This window comes from Ricinus communis, chromosome 4 (genome assembly GCF_019578655.1).
Source record: "Ricinus communis isolate WT05 ecotype wild-type chromosome 4, ASM1957865v1, whole genome shotgun sequence".
Classification (NCBI taxonomy): Eukaryota; Viridiplantae; Streptophyta; class Magnoliopsida; order Malpighiales; family Euphorbiaceae; genus Ricinus; species Ricinus communis.
Genome location: NC_063259.1, coordinates 29,904,884 through 29,926,917, shown reverse-complemented (window position 1 = coordinate 29,926,917; position 22,034 = coordinate 29,904,884). Strand labels below are relative to the sequence as shown.

At 35.3% G+C, this 22,034-nt stretch overlaps 4 protein-coding genes and 1 pseudogene across 4 annotated transcripts; all 5 read right to left on the bottom strand.

Annotated features, from left to right (window-relative positions):
- Nucleotides 1-1,817: 1,817 nt before the first annotated feature.
- LOC8258284 (protein MEN-8) lies at nucleotides 1,818-2,560 on the bottom strand. The gene is made up of 2 exons (XM_002510782.4): nucleotides 2,149-2,560; nucleotides 1,818-2,026 (listed from the first exon to the last, which is right to left on the bottom strand). Coding segments are annotated over exons 1-2 (279 nt in total). The 5' UTR covers nucleotides 2,427-2,560; the 3' UTR covers nucleotides 1,818-2,025.
- A 78-nt stretch (nucleotides 2,561-2,638) lies between these two features.
- LOC8258285 (probable methyltransferase PMT16) lies at nucleotides 2,639-6,458 on the bottom strand. The gene is made up of 6 exons (XM_002510783.4): nucleotides 5,423-6,458; nucleotides 4,457-4,667; nucleotides 4,077-4,377; nucleotides 3,604-3,996; nucleotides 3,353-3,430; nucleotides 2,639-3,231 (listed from the first exon to the last, which is right to left on the bottom strand). Exons 1-6 carry the CDS (start codon nucleotides 6,143-6,145, stop codon nucleotides 2,988-2,990), a joined length of 1,950 nt encoding a protein of 649 aa, XP_002510829.1. The 5' UTR covers nucleotides 6,146-6,458; the 3' UTR covers nucleotides 2,639-2,987.
- A 6,750-nt stretch (nucleotides 6,459-13,208) lies between these two features.
- LOC8258286 ((S)-N-methylcoclaurine 3'-hydroxylase isozyme 1) lies at nucleotides 13,209-15,106 on the bottom strand. The gene is made up of 2 exons (XM_002510784.4): nucleotides 14,103-15,106; nucleotides 13,209-13,981 (listed from the first exon to the last, which is right to left on the bottom strand). Exons 1-2 carry the CDS (start codon nucleotides 14,982-14,984, stop codon nucleotides 13,373-13,375), a joined length of 1,491 nt encoding a protein of 496 aa, XP_002510830.1. The 5' UTR covers nucleotides 14,985-15,106; the 3' UTR covers nucleotides 13,209-13,372.
- A 3,753-nt stretch (nucleotides 15,107-18,859) lies between these two features.
- LOC8258287 lies at nucleotides 18,860-20,342 on the bottom strand (annotated as a pseudogene).
- An 855-nt stretch (nucleotides 20,343-21,197) lies between these two features.
- Nucleotides 21,198-21,859, bottom strand: LOC8258288 (protein MEN-8). The gene is made up of 2 exons (XM_002510786.2): nucleotides 21,490-21,859; nucleotides 21,198-21,414 (listed from the first exon to the last, which is right to left on the bottom strand). The coding sequence occupies exon 1, from the start codon at nucleotides 21,783-21,785 to the stop codon at nucleotides 21,492-21,494; it is 294 nt and encodes a 97-aa protein (XP_002510832.1). The 5' UTR covers nucleotides 21,786-21,859; the 3' UTR covers nucleotides 21,198-21,414; nucleotides 21,490-21,491.
- Nucleotides 21,860-22,034: the final 175 nt, after the last annotated feature.

The window sequence follows — 22,034 nt, the reverse complement described above, 5'->3', positions numbered from 1 at the left end:
ATTTGCCAATAATTTTGATACTTTTAACAAATAATACCACCAAATTAAAGTCAAATCTAGTATGGTACAAGAATATATATATCTACAAGTAATAGACTATATAAGAAAAAGTGTCATTTGCCTTCTGTGGCCATTGTGTTGGCAGTAGACTTTGAGTTATTACTTTACAGTAAGATGACTTTTCGAACACAGTATCTCTCAACTGCCAGGCTACTGTCTGGTAGTCAGGGACCACTCTCCAGTTTTAAGGTCCTTCAAGTATAAGGACTAAGTCTAAAAGTTGTATTTTTAATTTTATTATTAGTGGCTTTTAAATACAATTTCTTAACAACTCGAGCTTATTCGTATTATAATCACACTTGAAATTAAATATCTTTTCTCTTTAGATTCTAAAATCATTTAAAAATAAAATGAAATGGAATAATAATACTGGGTTGAATCTTTAGACCTAAATATAAAATTTTCATACAATCAAGTGGACGAAACTAACGTCCGATTCAGGACTTTTAAAAATTGGCTAATAACATTTAAGGATTGATTTTTAGACTATATAAATTGGTCCAACCCTCTGTTTGATCTATTTATTGAGTCAGTAATTCACGCATGCTGCAATAACCTATTGTAGCTTAACACGTTCACTGGTCTCGGCTGGCCTGGAGTCTTCTGTTGATGGTCGATCTTACGAATCCAAAATTAATTCTTAGATTTGGACCACATCCAGCCCAGTAACCATGCTAGTTAGTTACATCTGTATTTCCATCCATTCTTTTACTTTTTTGGTTTAAAGGTATTAGCCAATTCTAGACCTGTTCATGGGCCTGGGTATCCGCCCGGCCCGCACTTTTCGGGCCGGACTTGGACAATAAATTTTGTATACAAGCCCAGCCTGGCCCGAACCCGAAAAAAGTCAGTAGTCTTCGGACCGGGCTTGGGCTTTTATATAAACACCCAAACCCGACCCGGTCCGGCCCGATATTTAGTTTAATTAGGAAAAAAAAATGTCATATCTAGCATTTGAACTTGTGACCTTTAACTTATAATTAAGTACTACATACCACTTAACACCTATTATTTTTGTCTATAATTTTATTGTTATTAATAATATATTTAAATAAAACTAAACTCAAGTCCGACCCAAACACGCCCAGACCCGACCCAAATTTACAGGTTTAACAATTAGTCGAGCCGGACCGAGCTTTTTAAAAAAAATTCAGGTTCGGGCTTGGGCTGAGAGATATTAAAAAATTCTCGAACTTGTTCAAAATAAAGTCAAGCCCGGTCAGGCCCGGCCCATGATCAGGTCTAGCCAATTCATTTGACCCTCATCCTCATCAACCAAGTTTCCTGTCTCAACATTCTTTCCTTCAGCAATATTTCTTTCTAAGGCCAGATAATTTCCCTCCACTTCTGATCCCTGATTTGCATGCACAATCCTCCATTTCCTCCACCGGCTTTCTTCATTCCCAAATGTAACTACCTATGTCCTTAATGGTTTTTCTTTTTCAGAAATCCTATAGTTTTGGACCCAAAAAATTGCATGATATACAACGTGATACCTTGTGGTCGTTCATTCTCCTCCAGCAGTTTAACTAACAACACATGTTCATCAGAGGTCAAAGGGCCATATTCAATATGACATTATTTACTCATATATTCTGAAGCCCTTTGAATCCATTATCAGTTCCATTTTATGGCATGTCAGTTAGGCTAGATCCATCATCATGTGAATTACTGCTAAAATTTGCGATTAATTGTCTTTCCATATTCGTGTTTCTAATCTCGCACTGCCATTCTAGAAATTGCACTATCCACCCATATATTGCAACACAGTTAACTGTTTATTAAATACTAAAAGATACTCAGGTTTTATTTATTTCTTGACATGAACTATTTGCTTGCCCGCAGATCGGGATACATTTAGGTAAAGAAAGTAAAATGTAAGACCATGATACCTAAATTTTAATTCCCTATCCGACATTATTCCTTGACCATTCTTTTGCACTGCCTTCATGCATGTACTTGTGCTCTGCATTAAAAAAAAAAAAGGAACGAAAGAAAAATGAAAACGAATCAGTTAAAAGAATGCATAATGTATTTGCAATTGCCAATTTCTTTCTTTTCTTTTTCTAAAAAAAATATGTTAATTACCAGTTGCCGCAGTTTACAGGTGCGAGATTGCACTGGGAAGGAAGGCGAGCCGCAATCCTGAGTGTGTTGCAGAGGCAGTCGTGTTCGACTGATTGAAGTGCACTACAACATTCCGCATTTGGGTTGGTATTAGTCGCACCAGGCACCACAAAGGGTGCGCATACGTTCAGGCTATTCAGCTGGCTTGGACAAGTCTGTGATTGAGCTTCCTGGGTCTGCACCGCAACTGCAATTATCAAGAGAAGTAGTGCTGCTTGCAAGAACTTGGGAGCTGCCATGGCCAATGAGTAGTATTTTCGTTCCTTTTTTTTTTCTTTCTTTTGATCTCTTTTCTCTTATGTTCGAATTGTTATGCAGTGAAGCTTAATTTGTAGCTGGTGGCGAGACAGATGTAGTTGAGCTTTTGCGTGAGTCACCTAATACAAATCCTGAGCTCATCGTTATTGTATTGGCCTCCAAATTGGTTAGATCATTTCATTTCTTTTCCATGTTTAGAACAAATTCAGACGTACTGCAGTGTATTTCAGCTTCCTTAATTGGCAGTAGGATAAGAAACACTATTTTTCAAAACAAATAGAAAATATTTGTATTCATGTTTACCAACACTGGAATATCTGGCTACAACTAAGCAAATATCAGAAACATAGATAAGATCAATACAAACACTTGAGTGACAAAAGAAAATGAAAACAGGCTAACCTATGTCCTATTCAGGTGTAACTTAATCTGGATAATCTAAGCATGTGTGCACGGTTATGCCATCAGTTAATTAGATTGGCTGCCGCTATAAATCTAAATAGAACAAAAATCTAAACTGAAAGCAAAGTAAATGTATCCCTTTAAGAAGAATTAGACCCATTTTGATCAGCAGCAGCGGGAGCTGTCCAATACGACTTCACTGCAAAAAGAAGCTTTTCTCTCTCAAGAGGTCCATCCTCATGGTCAACAATTTGACTTTCCCAATTTAACCCATCGGTTATTCTTTTTATCTTCACCAACATGTCAACATCATCTCTAAATATCACACTCCCTTCAGGTCTCAGAATTCTGTCCATCTCCAACAAAATATCTTCCATTTCACATCTGTAAAACCATACAAGTCACGTCTTTGCAAGTCTAATGCATGTAAAGAAGCTAATTTTCGGGTTTTTTTTTTTTTAATTAGGATATTGCAAAGTAATTAAAACATTAAATTGGCAATTACCTGCCCTGGTAGAGGCTAAACACCAAATCAGCGTGAATTAAATCATACGTTCTTGGATAAGTAGACATTGCTTCACACCTGACAAACATTAAAGACCATAGCAAAAGTTGTGCCACATCAATGTACAAAATTAATCTAGTGAAAATAAAATCTCGCCGACTTAGTTATTTCAAAGTGAAAAAGGAATTAAATTTTAAAAGTCCCCTTAATTACTCTGCAAATCAAAAGGACATGTGAGAGTTCTGGCTTACCAATCCTGATATGTCCCAATTAATCCTCGTTCATAAATGACTCCAAGAGTATTGACCTTGGCTTGGACAGGAATAACATTCATTGCCCAAACTGGTAGATCAATTAGAGCAGCAGCAAATCCACCTAACTGAGCGTTCATGTCCAAAAGGTTTCTGTATCTTCCAGCTTGTCCTAATTGGTTATTAACAGTTTTATAATATTGCACCCTCTTAGTCCATAGTTTTATGTCTTTCTGGAAATTTTCTGCCGTCAATCCTTTAACTGATCCTCTACTAATTCTTGGTGGGACAGCATTTAATCTTTCAGGCCACTTCTTCAATTTTCCACCTGCAATTTCTTGGTTGTTTGATACCTCGGGCAAGTTACTCAAACATGTCTCCAACTTTGTGTACCTGCAGAAGATAATTAAGAATTTGAAATCAGATTAATTATTTAACCACTAATCAAGCTTGCCCTTGATAAGCATACGCACCAGGCTTTGTCAGGATCCTGATCTCTGGGACAGAAAGGTGGATTCTGTGTAATATTCCTGTTAATTTTGCAATTTAAGTGATTGAGTGGCTTTTGCCAAATAGCAATGTCATCCTTCTCTACCAATTTTTTCCAGCACAGGCTCTTAGCTACATTCTCAATTTTGGTCTGTTCGGCATTCAAATCTTCCTTTGTTCTCTCCCAACCTTTCCAATATTTCTTCCACCGGATGGGAGGGCCGGAAAGAATCCAGTATCCACCCGGCCGGAGAACTCTATCAACTTCAATTAGAAACAGCCCCTCTGTTGCATTAAATAATATAACAATGTCAAAATTAATGTCACATTATCACCTATGAAAAGATAAAGATAAAATGCATACCAAGGTCAGCCCATGGAATAAGGCAGCGAGAGCAATGGGCCATGTCGAAAGCTGTGGATGGGTAAGGGAGTCTTTTGGAGGCAAGAACACCGATTAAAGCAGGAACACCCCTTTCTAGTGCAAATTGAACTTGGGCTTCATGGGTATCTCTTGGTGCAAATGACATTGTTAGTATGTTGCGTGACAGAAGGTACGCACCCCAACTTGCTACCTGCATTTATTATTACACATTCTAATTAAATAATTTTAGCATAACAAGGTTTTCTAAATTCATGGCTTATTGACTAAAAAAGTCGATCGTCTCCTGTAGATAGGGATCGAAACGACACTCAAATATTAAATTTTACAGCCTCGAGAATTAATAATTAATTAAGTCGTTGGATTTCTACCTTGGCTACAGCACAAAATGGGGATTGTAAATTCAAATATAAATTTCCAATTTCTTGATCCATTATCCAATAATAAGATACTTATTAGTCAATACTGCACATGAAAGTGACATTTAGATTTTCGGGTGAAACCCAATCTATTCAATTGGATAACTATACTATAATTAATCCATACATTTAATTCCCTTTGTCAGGAAAAGATATGCACTTCAGCAGAAGTTTGTCAAGTTTCTTTAACTTACCATAAAACGAAAATATATCAAATTCCCTCCTAGTTTCCTACTTAAGACCAGAATCTAAAATTAAACTCCACGTCTCTAGCCGCTGTTTTAGATTTTTGTCATAATAAAGATGACATCCAATCTAAATATTGGATAAAATAACCCCTCCGTCCCTTAAATAACTCTACTGAAATTCTTTAAACTGTACATTTCTAGCGAAGAAAATTTCACCATTCTTTTCCTATAATGACTCGCATAACAATCTCATATCAGAGACTTCCTAAATAAAAACGAGGTATATACTCTAAAAGTAAACTAGGAATATATGAAAAAATAAATAAATAAATCAAGCTTACCCCACATCCAGTATCAATGGCGGTCCTGATTGACCCGTCGTTAAGATTAATCAATTTTCCAATATCATCAATATAAGCATCAGCACCATTAGGAAACATAGTCCCTCCTCCAGGAAATCTGAAACGGTCACCTTCATATCTAATCCAATTCTGCACTGCTTTCTCCACAGTAAGATGCTTATGAGGCACATTAGCATACCAGGCAAAGTTACGGCTGGCAGGCCATGTAAACGGGTTCTTGTACCCGTAAGGAGCTGGGATACGGCATTTTATTTTCTCATATGTTTCGGGGCAGTGCCTCTCTCTATAGATAAGTTGGCGTCTATTAAACCTCAACGATCTATTGTCGTCCTCACATGGCGTGTACTCACTAAAGTTCACGTTACACGGAGGGTAGATTTTGACCTCTGGCGCTACGGTGACCCCTCCATCTTGTGCGACATGATGGGGCACAAAGTCGAGCGGTTCTTCTTGTTTCTTGTTGTTGGTGGCGGTGGTGGTCGGCTTACATGGGATTGAAACGATAGTATTGGTGGTGGTGGTACTAAGAGTAAAGCTACCAGCTCGTTGCCAGAGGCCGAAGAGATAACAGAAGATGCAGAGGAAGGAAATAAGAAGTAGAGAGAAAAGATTCTTCCTTTTGAAAGAGAATGGAAACATTTTGGCCATGAAGGGTTTGGAAGGCTTCGATGTGGGATGATATTCAAGGTCAGCACCAGCCATAATTAGGTAATTTTGTGCAGCTACTGGTGGGTTTTTCTGGGTAGTCTGTTTCTCTATTTATCGTAGTTTTTGGGATTAAGAGAATTAAAAGTTGAAAGAGAGAGAGAGAGAGGACTGGGGTTGAAGAGAAATAGGTTTAAAATTAAGTTGATCATGAGTGCGAGGGAGTTTTTTATTTATTTTCGCAAGTGTTATTATATTAACACAAAATTAGGGTAGGAGTTTGAAAAGGAAAGTATAAAAGTTCAATATATGAGCTGGATTGTTATGATAAATAGGAAGTTACAGAGGGCTAGATTTGGAGTATTTAATTCAATTTTCTTGATTAGTAATTTGTTCAAGTGAGATTTGAGGAAAAGGGTAGTGGCCTAGTGGTTGGACTCGGCCAGTGACCAGTACTGTCCCGTCCCAGTTAATTAAGAAGCAACAAATTTCTACAAAATAAGAACCAAAAACTAAAAAATAAATCTGCAAAATGGGTATGCAGGCCGGCCTAGTCGAACAAATTTTGCTGGAACCATAGTCAGAACCTTTTTTCTTATTATTATTATTTTTTTTTGGTGATCGAACAATATTCAAAATTCAAAACTTAATTAGTTAATTTAATTGGATCCTATCTATAGGTTTAGTCGCTGGAAATTTCACATTGCCTTCCACGCGGATTCAGCACATTCCACTTAATTGATTTCTTCATCTTTTTAATAAGTCAAATTATATGAAATGTATCAACAAAATCTTTTCTAAAATTTTTATGTGGGAAGACTGAAAATACTCTACATTCCTCATGGAGATTAAAAATACTTTCATAAACAAAGATGTATAATTTTTTACCCAAATTAAACATAAGTAATATAATAAAACTTAAACCCTAAATATCAACAGCAAAACATATCTAAAAGTCTATTTTTAATAAATAAAAAAAAAAAAAAACAAATGAACATGGAGGGTGGATATCATCAGTAGCCAAAGAAAGCAAATGTAATAAAGAAATTGAACAGTTTTTTGTTTTATTTCCAACAAGAAAATCTTAAGTGTGAAATAACTCTTTTACTTGTCCAGTTATCGAATTCAATAAAAAAAAAATGATCACGAATATCAAGAATTCCAATAAAGACACGTCTGACTAAGTTACTATACTCCCATTATTTATTTGATTTAATATATATTTACTTAGTTGCTTAGATCCGCTCATCCATGATCCTATGAGGGACGAACTGGGGGCATTATGTATAAAAGAAAGATAGAAAAATAAAAAATAAAAAATAAAAATATTAGCGGGGGAATGGGATGTAGTGATATAGTGAAGTACTATCTGCAAGATAGCATATGCTTTGAAAGAATATGCAAAACGAATACTGTTACAGAAGAATATCGTGAATCTTCTTTTTTAAATTACCCATCCTAGTATATTCGATTTTAATACAGTGTGCATGTACATGATTCAATTTGATTCCCATTTGTTCCTTCCACTGTACAAAAAGGATATCTATGTTAACTCCAATTTACACTGTGTTCTCATACAATATATACTAATGCATTCTGCATATGACTTTAAACATTTAAAAATAAAATATTCAAGAATTTATTGGATAAATACTTGCTAGTCATCCTAAATTAGAATTTTCATACTAAGTTTTTAAATTAGGTTGAGCAGAAAGAGATTATTCCATTGAACGTATCTCTCTCCTGGCGCCAGAAATAGCAAAATGGCCAGTTTTTAAATTAGGTTGAGCCAAAGTTGGAAGATGGAAAAAGGGAAACATGCAATATTTGCGGGGTATTGCAAGTTGCAACGCAGTGAGCTTAATTTGTTCTGCAGAGAAAATAAAGGCAATTCAAAAATTGAAAGTAAAGAATTAGGAATGGTTGCTAACCTAGCGTCACCGCAACGATAACCTTACACTTCCAGACATCGAAACAATTATATATATATATATATATATATATTCAACTCTACTATATTTACTTACAGATCCAAGTATAATTAAATACTTTTAGTAAATAAGTCAACACTTGGAAATCAAAAAATAAGTCAGCACTAAATATAATAGGTCCTTAATTCTCCAACTTATTACTCCAATTCCCCTTCGTTAATCGAGTAAAAAACTTCATGTTCCTTTTCCCTTCTTTCTCTTTTTTTTCTTTTTTCTTTTTTAAATTAATTATTTTGTTACAAAATGAGAATATAGCCTTCAGCTATACAACCACCCTATTCCCGAAGGCCACCCCACTAATATGACAGGCCAGACGACGACCAAGTCCAGAGGAGATTGCTTAAAGGGATAATCATAAATTTAATATTTTAACTTTTCAATTTCTTTTTTATTTTAATTTTAAATAATTCTCTTATACTGAATTCACTAATTTACTGATTTCACAAATTAACTTATTTTACATATGAAATGACTCAATTATTTTTATTCATTTTTATTTATTATTTATTTTATTTTATTTTATTTTTTATACTTTACTAAAAGTTTTTCGGAATAATTTTTTTTATTTTTTAAAAATAAATTTACTTATTATCTTTTTATTTCTAAAAATTATTTTTCTAGAATATTTAATATCTTTTTTTTCTCTTATTGTTTTTAGGTTAAAGAATATATTATATTTTTATTTTTGAGGTAAATGTATAAGAATAAAAAAATAAATGAATGATATTATTTTTTATTTTAATTTTTGTTTGAATAAATGAGAAAAATAAAATAATTTTTTTTTATTTTTTAATATTTTGAAAAACAAATAAGATTTTAAAAAAATAGCACTGAAAATGGATAAAGATAAGAAAAGAAAAAGAAAAGAAAAGAACTATAATATTATTTTAAAGAAGGGTGTGTAAGTCAATTTATTATTCAAAATAAGTAAATAAGCACTTTAAACTATAAAATCGGCTAGAGACAATATATTTAATAATTTTAGATGGTTCAAATATTTAATTAAATAAAAGTATAGTTTAAATATCAAAATAGAAAAAAATGAAAAAATGAAAAAACTAAATTTATAATTTTCCTTACTTAACAATGAATCTATCACTGGCAAAAGATGTAAGCAAAATTATGAACCACATGCTTATACTAAACATTGATAAGAAATTGTTGAGAGGGTGTTTGGTTTAGAGATTTGATTCAGCTAATAGTTGTTTTTCACTAAACAACTGTATTAAAGCGTTTGGTAAATATTTAAGAAACAACAGTGTAGACCTTATTTAGTCAAAATCAATTGTTGATTATATTAGCTCTATTTTAAAGCTTTTTTTATTAGTTGATAATTGATTTGATTTTTTATTTATTTAGACACTATTATTCTTATTAAAATTTATTAATAATAACTTACTTTAAGTTGATATCATATAAATAATTTTTATTTTTAATAATTATTCTTAATAGATAAATAATTATAATATTTATAATTATGATGTTTGAAATTTAAAAATTTCTATTAATAAAATTTAAATTTAAAGTTCTATTTTTAAAATAATTTTTATACAATTGAGCTAAAAGATATTAGTTATAATATTTTTTTATCATTATATGCTATTTTTATTAATTTATATTATTGAATATAATATAATACAACATAATATATTTAACCATAAATTATATCATCAATGGTCATTTAACATACTAACAGAATCGCTAATAAAATTTTACTAAACGGTTAATTTATTAGCCATCAATAATCGGTTGTATTTATAACGATCGAGAACCAGATCATATGAGATATTGTCCGCTTTGGCCCTCACTGACCTCATAATTTTATCCATTTGGCGGGTTCGAGAACTTCCCAAGACGTCCCCCATTCTGGAATTTCTCTGAACCAAGCACGTTTAATTTTAGAGTTCCTACAACTTTACAGCCAAACAACCAAAAAGCATCTCATGTAATTAGTTCCAACTTTTTACAAATATGTTATCAATCATTCCCCGCCCCATTTTGATGTGCAATTTGATTCATTCATGTACTCCCATACCTTAGAGTGCTGCCATCCTAGAAGCTTGCCAGAAGTCGCTCCTTGTCCAGGCATCCTATCTTTGCCCCGGTGTCCACTTTCTGCCCTCGTCGGACCGCTCCTCCAGGCCAGACTGTCACATGCCCACTAGCTTTCGCCTAGTTCGTCCTCGAACAACACATCTACTAGAGGGATCCTATTCTGATACCATTTTTAACGACTTGGAACTAGATCACATGAGATACTGTCCACTTTGGCCCACCACTAGCTTCACGGTTTTGTCTCTTTGGCAGGTTCGAGAACTTTCCAAGAGATTCTCTATGTTGGAATTTCTTTGAATCAAGCACGTTTAACATTGGAGTTCCTACAACTCCAGAGCCAAACACCAAAAAGCACCTTATATGATTAGTTCTAACTCTTTACATATATGTTAGTAATCATTCTCCGCCCTATTTCGATGTGCAATTCGATTCATTCATATATCCCCGTACCTTAGAGTGCTGCTATGCCAGAAGCCGCTCCTTGTCCAGGCATCCTATCTTTGCCCTGGCGTCCACTTTCCTTCCTTGTCAGACCGCTTCTCCAGGCCAGGCTATCACATGCCCACTATCTTTCGCATGGTTCGTCCTCAAACCACACATCTACTAGAGGGGTCCTGCTCTGATACCATTTGTAACGACCTGAAACGAGATCACATGAGATACTGTCCACTTTGGCCCTCACTGGCTTCGCGGTTTTGTCCCTTTGGCGGGTTCGAGAACTTTCCAAGAGGTCCTCCATCTTGAAATTTCTCTAAATCAAACATGTTTAACATTGGAGTTCCTACAACTCCATAGCCAAACAACCAAAAAGCACTTTATGTGATTAGTTCCAACTCTTTACATATATATTATCAATCATTCTCCGCCCTATTTCAATGTGCAATTGGATTCATTTATGTATCCCCGTACCTTAGAATGTTGCCACCCTAGAAGCCTGCCAGAAACCGCTTTTTGTCCAGAAATCCTATATTTGCTCCAGCATTCACTTTCCGCCCTCGTTGGACCGCTTCTCCAGGCTAGGATGTCACAGTATTGATCAGTCGAACCAAACATGCGTTTGAATGATTGAGAATTAAAAGACAAATTTTGTTTTCTCGTCCTTCTTGTTATTTTTAACTTGGGCATATTAAGAATATTTCTAATACACTTTTTATATATGTCAAACTCTTTATGTTAAAAAATCATATCATAAAATGACATTTTAATACATTTTTTATTCTTTAAATTTAAAATAGAGAGTCAATTTGGCTCTCTATTCTATATTTAATAAATGCACTATAAATTTTTATGCATTAGATTTAATTGATATTCGTAATCCTTATTTTCTTATTATTAAAAATAAAATAAAATTAAAATTATTAAAATTATTAATTCTTATAAAAATCAAAGCAAGATATAAAATAAAATATAAAAATCTATTAAATTTAAATAAAATATTTTACTCTTTATAATGTTAATATTTCTTAATATATATTTTATTATAAAAATAATATTTTTTAAAATAAAAAACATCACTGCGAATACTCTAAGAGTAGATTCAAGTGGACCAGAAGCATGCGATTGCTATGAGGAAAACATTAATACCTTATGAATACTATTTAACATCAGGAGTAGTATTTTGTTTTGAAGTCCAATGTGAAAATAGTAACTTGAGATAATTAATTTAATGTAATGTATTAATATATCATATAGATAAATAAATAAATTAATTAATCATATCAAGTTCGTCGTTGTTGGATCCAATAAGCCTTACGACTGCCCAACCCTTCCTTCGAATTGATTGACGTCCCTTCATTTGGAATAGAGCATGTGTTTCACCTTTGGAATAGAGCTCTTTTCGTTCACCTTCAGTTTTCTTTTTTTAATGCTATAATTCTGATTGCCTCTGCTACAATGAATCCAACACAGCAGACACCCGCGTACTTTAGACTCCATAATCTATTCAATATTTCACTAACCTACGTCACTGGGAAGATGAACATTGCCTCCCATATTTCATTCCTGGTCTCTTCTAAAACTCTTCTGATCGGATTGCAGAGCAACTTAGTCAATCAATCGCCACCTTCTACCAATTACAATATTTTGGTCATATTATATCATTTAAGTTTATATTTTATATGTCACAAATAAAATATAATAATTCTCTTCTTCTCCTTTGAGGTCGACGATAATTCTGCAATATTATATATCTATTAAAAATTGATATTGAAATAAAAAAATTAAAGGGTATAATACCCATTGAAATAAGAAGAACAGACTCAAAGCCCATGTACAACTCAGGCCAAAAGTTTACATAGACTATGAAATCACAAAGACGCCTCTAAACTCTTCTTTCTTATAGAAAATCCTATCTCTACCAGCACCACTATAACAACACAAGGCACCTGGAGCAGAGACTCATTAACTGGCGTATGAAAAATATGGTTGTACCAAAGGACCCAAACACTCACCCACCAAAAGGAAGGGAAGATTAGGACCCAAGTGAAAGAAGATTAACTCCCTTCTCTGATCATCAAGGAGCATCCTCTGCCAGAGAGTTTTAGATCTATCACTTGTGGTGAAGAAAGTCCATTAGATATTAAGAATAAAAAATTGCTTCCACCTTTGGATCTTCTTCACCATCCCAATATCCTCTTCTTCCTCCCATCAGTAGCCATCAAAGAAAGCCACCCCAAAGGGCCAAACCTGGTGAAAAAGTCGGACCACACAGACTCAGCCAAGGCCGACGTAACGCCATCGTATAATAGATTTGCATATCAACAGCAACTGTAAAAAGACTAAAAGGACAACAACCGACATTGAACCCGTAACCATAAAACAAAAAAGACCCATTTAACTACGCTATGTTATAAATACAACAAAAGAAAAAAAGACCATAAAAAGCCACATCTAAAGATATGAATATGATTTCTTTTATAATTGAAAGTGACAATAAATTAATGAAAATATTTATGATCTTCGTTAATGTAATTTTGAATTACACACGTGCTTCCCATTGTTGGGGTTCCTTTTTTTATTTTCCTTGATAAATCATTATTGGGATTTGAGACAAGATATTTTTGAAAGGAAAAACAAAAAGAAACGATCTTAACGAGATCTGCTAACAACTAGTATAGTCCGTATAACCATTACATTACTTATGCAGAAAAAGAAAAGGAGGGGCATTTACGTAATACTAATAGCTAAGACAATGCCAGATGGATAAACTGATGATCTTACAACAAAGGCAATCTCGAATTTATAATAGTTTTGGTTTGGGAATAATGAGCAGAGGATGTTCCATCTGCAATGTTATGCCAAACTTTTCGGTCATGTCCACCTTTGCAGGATCACCACCATTTGGAAGAGACCAATCAAAGCAATGTATCAAAGATGCCAAAACCAATGATAGTTGCCTTGTAGCCATTGGTAGACCTGGACAAATCCTCCTTCCTGATCCGAAAGGTATTAGCTCAAAATCATGACCCTTTACGTCTAAACTAGATCCAAGAAATCTTTCAGGTTTAAACGAAGACGGGTCTTCCCAAACAGATGGATCGCGCCCAATTGCCCAGACATTCACTAATACCTGTGAATCTTTTGGAATGGTGTAATTCATAACTTCACAATTCTCGGTAGCGCGGCGTGGAATGAGAAATGGAGCAGGAGGGTGTAATCTTAGTGTTTCCTTCACACATGCATTTAGATATGGAAGTTGAGAAACATGAGATTCTTTTATTGGATTTTTGTTGATTTCTCTGTCTAGCTCTTCACGTACTTTCTTCATGGCTTCTTTGTTCTTGAGAAGTTCGGCCATTGCCCACTCAACACTTGTGCTAGTAGTGTCTGTGCCTGCACTCAGCAATTCCTGCAACCAAAAAAGAAAAGAAAGAGATCAAGAAATTAAGAATGGATTGTCTATCAGTAAATGCTCACAATTATTACCCTTTAAGACGAGAAAAGAAAAGATGTATGACTCGTTTGCATACCATAACCAACCAATTGATTTGGTCGTCATCGAATCCATTTGAAAGGAAAATGTCCAAGAAATCTGTTTTGGGAGCTGCATGATCATGATCATGTGTTCGTCTTCTTTCTTTGATGTATATTTCCCACACGCCAAACATTTCTTTAAGGCATTTTGTCATCTTTCTTTTAAGCCCCTGAGGATCCAATGGTGCTAAAATAGGATAAAATTCAGCTATATTTGGAGAAGTGGCCATCTCCATCATGCTCCATAGCAAGCTTTTGACTCCACCAATTTGATTTTCAAAGCCAATTAGATCTGTTGAGAATAAAAGATGAGAAATAGTATTGAAAATAGTACCGAAAACAACTTCAGCAACATTGACCGCCTGTCCTTGTTTGGTAATCAAGAATTCCAGCATCTCTGCCAACTTCTTCTCCCTTAGAATGGCTTGTGATTCAATTGCTTTCGGAGAGAAAAGCTCAGTCCTGCACAAGGCACGGAGCGATTTCCAATGATCATTACAAGCAGGATTCCAAACAATAGCTACACGTTCAAGGATGTGAGACTCTGATGGAATTGCCTTAAGTATAAATCTTGCAGAAAGCAAACGATCGTGATTCTTGAGAACTTCAGCAGCTGAAGAAGGAGTTGATGCAACAACAAGGACTTGATTACCAAGCCTTAGTGAAATTAGAGGACCATATACTTTGGCAAAGTTGGCTATACAGATATGGAGCTTTTTGTCAACTTGAAGAATATTGCCTAAGATAGGCCATGGCTTAGGACCGGGAGGAAGAGGAAGATGCTGTCTTCTTGAAGATATAAAGCTAATTATCTGCGTGAGGATGACTACGAGAATGGGCAGAGGAAGAAGATAAGTAAGGGAGAAGAGATGGAGCATTTTTTGCAGAAGCCGTTTTGATTGCGATTAGGAGAGAGAGAGAGAGATGGATGAATATACTATTTGTTTGTTTGTTTGTTTTCTTGGAATTGGAATAATGTTAAGGCGATATAATCAAACAAACAGGTGTAAATGCATTATGAGAAAAGAGAGCCCTTTTATTATTTTAATATTGGCGCAAATCAAAACACTTTTGGTGATATTGGTATTTGCAGAAAAATGCTATGCATTGACCTGTAAGTTGCAACAGGGCAGCCTCCGATCTTGAACGGGACAGTGGTATTTTGTGATTATAAAATTAGATGATAGTTAAATTTTGTAGAATTTTATACAACTGTGATAAATTTGAATGTTACAAGTATTCTGAATTCTTTACAACTTGAGATGGAATTATATACATGCTGAGATCTTGAGTTTCTTTCTAACGGACACTTTTGAATTTTGGAAAAAAGGTGGAAGTAACTTTTTCTGCTTTGCAGAAAAGGATGATCCCTTTTTCCTTGGTCAGTGATTAGAGATCTGCACAAGCAACCTAGCTTGTGCAGCCTCTGAGACCAAAATATTCCTGGCTATTTTCTATTTTCTTCAACATTACTCCTTAAGGTGGGTTTGAATAAGTTTATCGAGTCCATCTTGCTGAGAATCGAGTGATGATTCTGATTGTCAAGAGATTTTATGAATATGTCTGCTAACTGATCTTGACTCTTAATATAAGGTGTTTCAATTTCTCCTTTTTGGACTTTTTGTCTGATAAAGTGACAGTCCACTTCAATGTGCTTAGTTCGCTCGTGAAATACTGGGTTAGACGCTATGTGACGGGCAACTTAATTACCGCAATGCATTTTCATAGGCTCTTTGCTTTCAATCTTTATGTCCTTGAGGACTTGTTTGATCCAAATGAGTTTACTAGTTATGGATGCCATTGCACGATATTCGGCTTCAGCACTTGATCTAGCAACCACACTTTATTTTTTGCTTTTCCATGTCACCAAGTTTCCTCCGACAAAGATATAGAAACCAGTGGTTGACTTCCTGTCACAACTTCCAGCCCAATCATGCTCCCGGGGATTGTTTCAGGCCATAGATTGCCTTCTTTAGTTTACATACTAGAGAAGTGTCTGAGGTTGACTTATGTTCAGGAAGTAGCTTCATGTAAACTTCCTCTTCTAAGTTTCCTTGTAAGAAGGCATTCTTGACATCCATTTGGAATAGATTCCAGCCTTGATTGATTACTATTGAGAGAAGGATTCTGACTGTATTCATTTTGGCTACTAGAGCAAACGTCTCTTGATAGTCAACTCCATAGGTTTGCGTGAAGCCTCGGGCTACAAGTCTTGCCTTGTATCTTTCAACGGTTCCATCACTGTTGAACTTGATTTTGTATATCCACTTGCATCCCACGGATTTTTTATTTGGTGGAAGAAAAATAATACTCCATGTCTCATTCCTTTCTAGAGCAAGAAGTTCTTCTTCCATAGCTTTACACCATGTGGGGTCAGTGTTGGCTTCATAGAAGTTTGTGGGTTCAACGTGGTTGGAAATCTAACATAAATAGTTGCGGTATTGATTAGATAAGACATTATAGGAAATAAAATTCTGAATTGGGTATGTTACCATATGAGACGCATAGTCTCTAAATTTCATAGGGGGTTTAGTTTGTCGAGTAGATCTTCTTAAGACAATTGCTTCTTCTATTACTTCTTGAGATTGAGCTTCTGGAGTAGGATTGTCTCCCCCTGAAGGAATTAGCCTGGAGACGGGAGGGGACTCCCCCTGAAGCTGAGAATCCTGTTCCGAGCTGCTAAGAGGGAAATCAGAGTTAAGCGGAAATAAAGAGGGGGGAGGACCATTGGTAAAGTCAACATTGGTGGGAATGGTGTAATAGGGATCATTCTCGACAAAACTGACATTGCGAGAGACATAGGTTTTATGGGTCACAGGATCATAACATTTGTACCTTTTTTGGGTGGAGGAATATCCTAGAAAGAGGGTTTTGATAGAACTTCTGTATAGTTTATGCTGGCGCTTGATATGGACATAGCAGACACAGCCAAAGACCCGAAGATATCCTAATTCTATTTTACGACCTTTGAGAACTTCTAGAGGGCTCATGTGCCTTAAGGTGACAGTAGGTAATCGATTGATACTATAGGTGGCAATTAAGAGAGCATCCGACCAAAATATGGAAGGGACATTATTTTGAAAAAGAAGGGTGCGAGTGACATTGAGAAGATATCGATTTTTACATTCAGAAACACCATTTTGCTATGGGGTATTAACACATGTGGTTTGATGCAAAATTTCATGTTGTTTAAAGAAAATAGAAAAATTTTGGTTTACGCACTTCGTACCATTATCAGAGCAAAAAAATTTTAAATTTGCATTATACTGATTTTTGATAAAATTAAAAAACTCTTGGAATCGTAAAAAAACTTCATTTTTTTCTTTTAATAAATAGATCCAGGTAGTGCGAGAGTAATCATCAATAAAAGTGACAAAATATCTAAAATGATTATAGGCAGTAACGGGGGCAGGTCCCCAAACATCAGAATGAATGAAATCAAAAGGTTTTTCTGACATGTTTGAAGACAAGAAAAAAGGCAATCGTGTGTGTTTGAAAAATTTACACACATCACAATCACTAGAGTTTAAATTGTAACATAATAATTTATTTAGGACGGTATTGGAGGGATGCCCAAATCTCTGATGCATGAGCATGCCAGGGGTGGGAGTGGTTGACACAAGACATTTCTTGGGAGGACTATGAAGATAGAGAGGCCATTTTATTTCCTATAAGGCCCTTCATTTTTTTCTTAGATTTTCTTTGATGACGCCATTAAAATGCAGAGTCGAGAAATCTAGCTTTCCATGGTATTGGTAATCAGTTATCTGCCACTCTTCCATCTTGTCCAGTTCTTCTTTTGTTGGAGTATCTGGATTTATAGGTTTTGGTTTTTGTTTACTTCTAGTGATGAAGCCTAATTTTTTTCTGCCGCTGAGGGCAATGGAAATAGATTTTGACCACTCAAAATAATTTTGACTGCCTCGAAGTACAATGTTTGTGATTTTTTGTGGTTTCTGAGTGAGCCATTTTTAAGGCTTGATTTTGAGTTAATGATGGGGTAGATGATGACTGGTTTTAAACCAGCTCTGATACCATGTAGAATTTTATAGAATTGTGATGAATTTGAATGTACAAGTATTATGAGTTCTTTACAACTTGAGATGAAATTATATACATGCTAAGATCTTAAATTTCTTTCTAACAGACACTTCTGAATTTTGAAAAAAAGGTGAAAGTGACATTTCATGCTTTGCAGGAAAGGATGCTCCCTTTTTCCTTGGTCAGTGATGAGAGGTCTGCATAAGCAACCTCTTCTGAGACCAAAAGGTTGCTGCCTATTTTCTGTTTTCTTTAACAAATTTGTATTATTTTAAACAGCTCTATTTTTTCTCGAGTAATATTACTCGGCAACTATAGTTTATCAGACAGTGGGTGGGTGAGAAATTATCCAACGTCTCCATAGCCCACAAGGCATTTTGATATGGAAGATGATACTAATAGACTGCTCCCCGTGTTAATGATTTTGGAGTAAAATCTTGGAAGATTTGAGAAAGTGATATGGCAATAACAAATAGCCACTCCCCCGTATTATTTACACCTGCCTCAGCTTGGAGCCAAACAATAATGAAAAGGGCTTTTCCAAAATTTTATATACATGCGGGCAAAAAAGAATAATAGGTTAGTTGAAATGGACCCATGGCTGCAATAAATAGGGCGGTTACTATTTAAAAATAATAATACTTTTGATTTAATCACTCAATAAATTAAGCTGAATTGCTTGCTAATAAGGTTTTGGAGACGGTATCTGAAGCAGGGGGTGGACCACCACTAATACTATTGACCATGTTGATCTCATAGAATGCAGCATCTGCTGATGGATGCTGCCTTTGTCTATAACTCAATTCATGAGCTTCCTGATACTCGAACAACAAATGGAAATGGAAGATATAATCTGGTCCTTTATATTTCTTTCCCTTGGGATAACAACTCAGTTTTTGGTCCCCAAACAGACATATATCGGGAAGGGAGCACCTTTATATTCCTATTATCACCCGCCTTTTCTTGTATTTTTGCCACTCGGTCCTCGTCTTGATCCTCAGCCTCTCTCTCATCCAAGAAAATCTCTATACTTTCACTTTCAGAGCCATTTGCAGGAGTGCTACTTGAGGTGATAACTTGAGCCTCAGTTTTTAATGCTAAATTTTTTTCCACTCATTCAATCAATTCATCAAGTTGTCTTGAAGCAAACTGAAATCCTTCCTCTGATTCAGCTGCTCTGGTTGATATTGTAAGCAATCTGCGGTACAAATCTTTATAACGGCTAGCTGCAGCCGATCTGGGATTTTCTTGTGCAATGAATTCACCACTCTCTCCCGCCCCTACAATCCTCGCATTTGTCCATCTCTTCAACATATATCGGGAAGGGAGCACCTTTATATTCCTATTATCAAGCACTTTCAAAGCATGGCTGCATAGAAATTCAACATTTTCAAATTTCATACAACTACAAATGATTGTTTCATCTGAAGGATTGAATGTGACGGTGCATTCACGATTTCTCCCAAATGCATTCACTTTCTCCCAATGACTCTTGCCTCTGAAAATATCGTAATAACCGTCCTGCTTCTCCCCTTTTCAGTATGTAAGTAAATGTCAAAATCCATGGCTAGATAATCAAGAGACTCGACTACTTCAAATTGTCTGTTCATCAATTTAGAAAATGTATTTGCTTGTGTTCCTAAATCACCCGAAAAGTCAGCTTCAACAGCTTGAGCAATACATAATTCCTTTTGTAATGGTAATGTTTGAAAATTGTTCGGGTTTATATTGTCATGATTGTGTTCTGCTTCAAAATGTGTGACCCGGTACTTACCATCAGGTTGACGGGTGATGATCATGTGTGCCAACCAAACCAGTTCTTGTTTCCTTTCTATGCATCTCTGTTACCTTTCCGCCGGTAACCTTCCTTGGAGCAAGTATACTTTCTAGACACCACTAAACCATGTACTTTACTCCTATTTACCCAATCTTTTCGAACACTGAAACCAACCAATCTGGCATACTTGTAAAAATTATATGCATGTTCATCCGATTCAAACCCTGTACCAACTTTTAATATCCCTTCTGCAACAGAATCATCTTTGGAGGATGGACTGCATTGAGCCTCGCTAGCATGGGCCACATTTGAACTGCGACAATCGTGATCCACATTTAAGTAACTTATTTGACATTTGGAGTCCGACATCCATGTCTTCATAACAAGGACTACCTCTGTCATCCTCATCTCTACTCATTTACCTTCACTCAAAGAGGAAGACATTAGTAAAATATCACATCAAATGATAATTTATTTTTTTTCTGTCAAAAGAAAATGACAAACCTCATGATATGGAACGTAGTCCCATAATGCAATGTGCATGGACAGGAAAAACAATCCAGTGAATAAATTCACAAAGTCGATATTTGACTTGGATAGCCAAGGGGCACGGTCCTCTCATATCTTTTATCCCAATTCGAAGCTTCAGTTAAGATTAATGTTGAACAATCAATCGAAAGGAATGCATACCATGGCTATTGAACCAGACATTGCACATCATACTAATCCAGAGGCAGTTAAGTTCAAAGCAGTAATCTTGGTCGCAACATCCACAAAAAAAAAAAAAAAAAAAGAATAAAAAAATAAAAGAAAATAAAAGGAAGAAAGAAATCTCTAAAAGAACCCATATTGCATCGTTTTCAAAATTGAGTTCTGGAGTTAATTAACCGTTTTAAGAAATTTTATTGTGTAATTAAGACATTTTGAACATTTGACAGTCAGTTATACTCTTAAGATAAAAGTTAAGGGCTTATACGTACCTTTAATCAATCAAGAAAGCATTCAGTAGTTTGATTAATAAATAAAGAAATTAAATATTAAAATTCAAAATTAATACTGTTTGCAAGATTTAGCTTGCAGGAAGGAGAAACTGTAACTGGGATTGCCTGAATTTGTTCTTCTTCTTCTTTTTTTTTCCAGTTGATTTTCTTTTTAATATAGCAGAGGGGAATTTTTTTTAAAAAATTTCACATCTATTACCAGTCAAATATGTCATAATCATTGCGTTAGATTTTATTTTTTCTGGCTTTATCAATGAATCATGAGCAGAATATGACTTGAATTTCTAAAGCTTACATTTCCTTCCAAAAATAGAAGCACATTTTATTTCTTTCCTAACAAGAAAATTCTGCTCATTGGCAATGGCAGCAGACAGAGGTACATCTGAAGTTTGAGCAAAAAAAAAAACAGAACAAGACATTTAAATTATAGATCTTAACATTTATTCCTGGCCACTCTCCTGCTAGCTTCGGAAATTCTGATATTTGTATCTGCGAAAAATAAAATAAAATACTGTAAAATATAAGAAACAGAGTGGAAAAGAGGTATTTAGATACTGGACTTACTACTAGTTGCCACAATTTATAGGTGAGAGATTGCATAGGGAAGGAAGGCGGCCCGCAATCCTGAGAGTGTTGCAGATGCAGTCATTTTGCACTGATTCAAGTGCATTACAACATTCAGCATTTGGGCTGGTGTTAGCTGCACCAGGAACCACAAATGGTGCGCAAACGTTTAGGCTATTCAGCTGGTTCTGACAGGTCTGCGAGTGAACTAAGTGGGTCTGCATCGCAAGTGCAACGAGCAAGAGGAGCAGTGCAGCTTGGGAGCTGAGAGCGATCAGGGACCTGAGAGCTGCCATGATATACGATCAATCGTATTAACTCTGTGTGTGTGTTTGTACTAGCCCTGTGTTTTTAGTGCTAGGCTTTCTGGCTCAATTTATAGATGGTGCAGAGAGATGTAGTTGAGCCTTTTACATGAACCACCTAATTACAAGTTTTGAGCTCACCAATATTGTGTTGCTCACCAAGTAGTTGAATCAAAATTGAGCCAACAATTTCAGTGCATTGCTTTCATTTCATCATATCAATCATGCAATTAAGAAAGG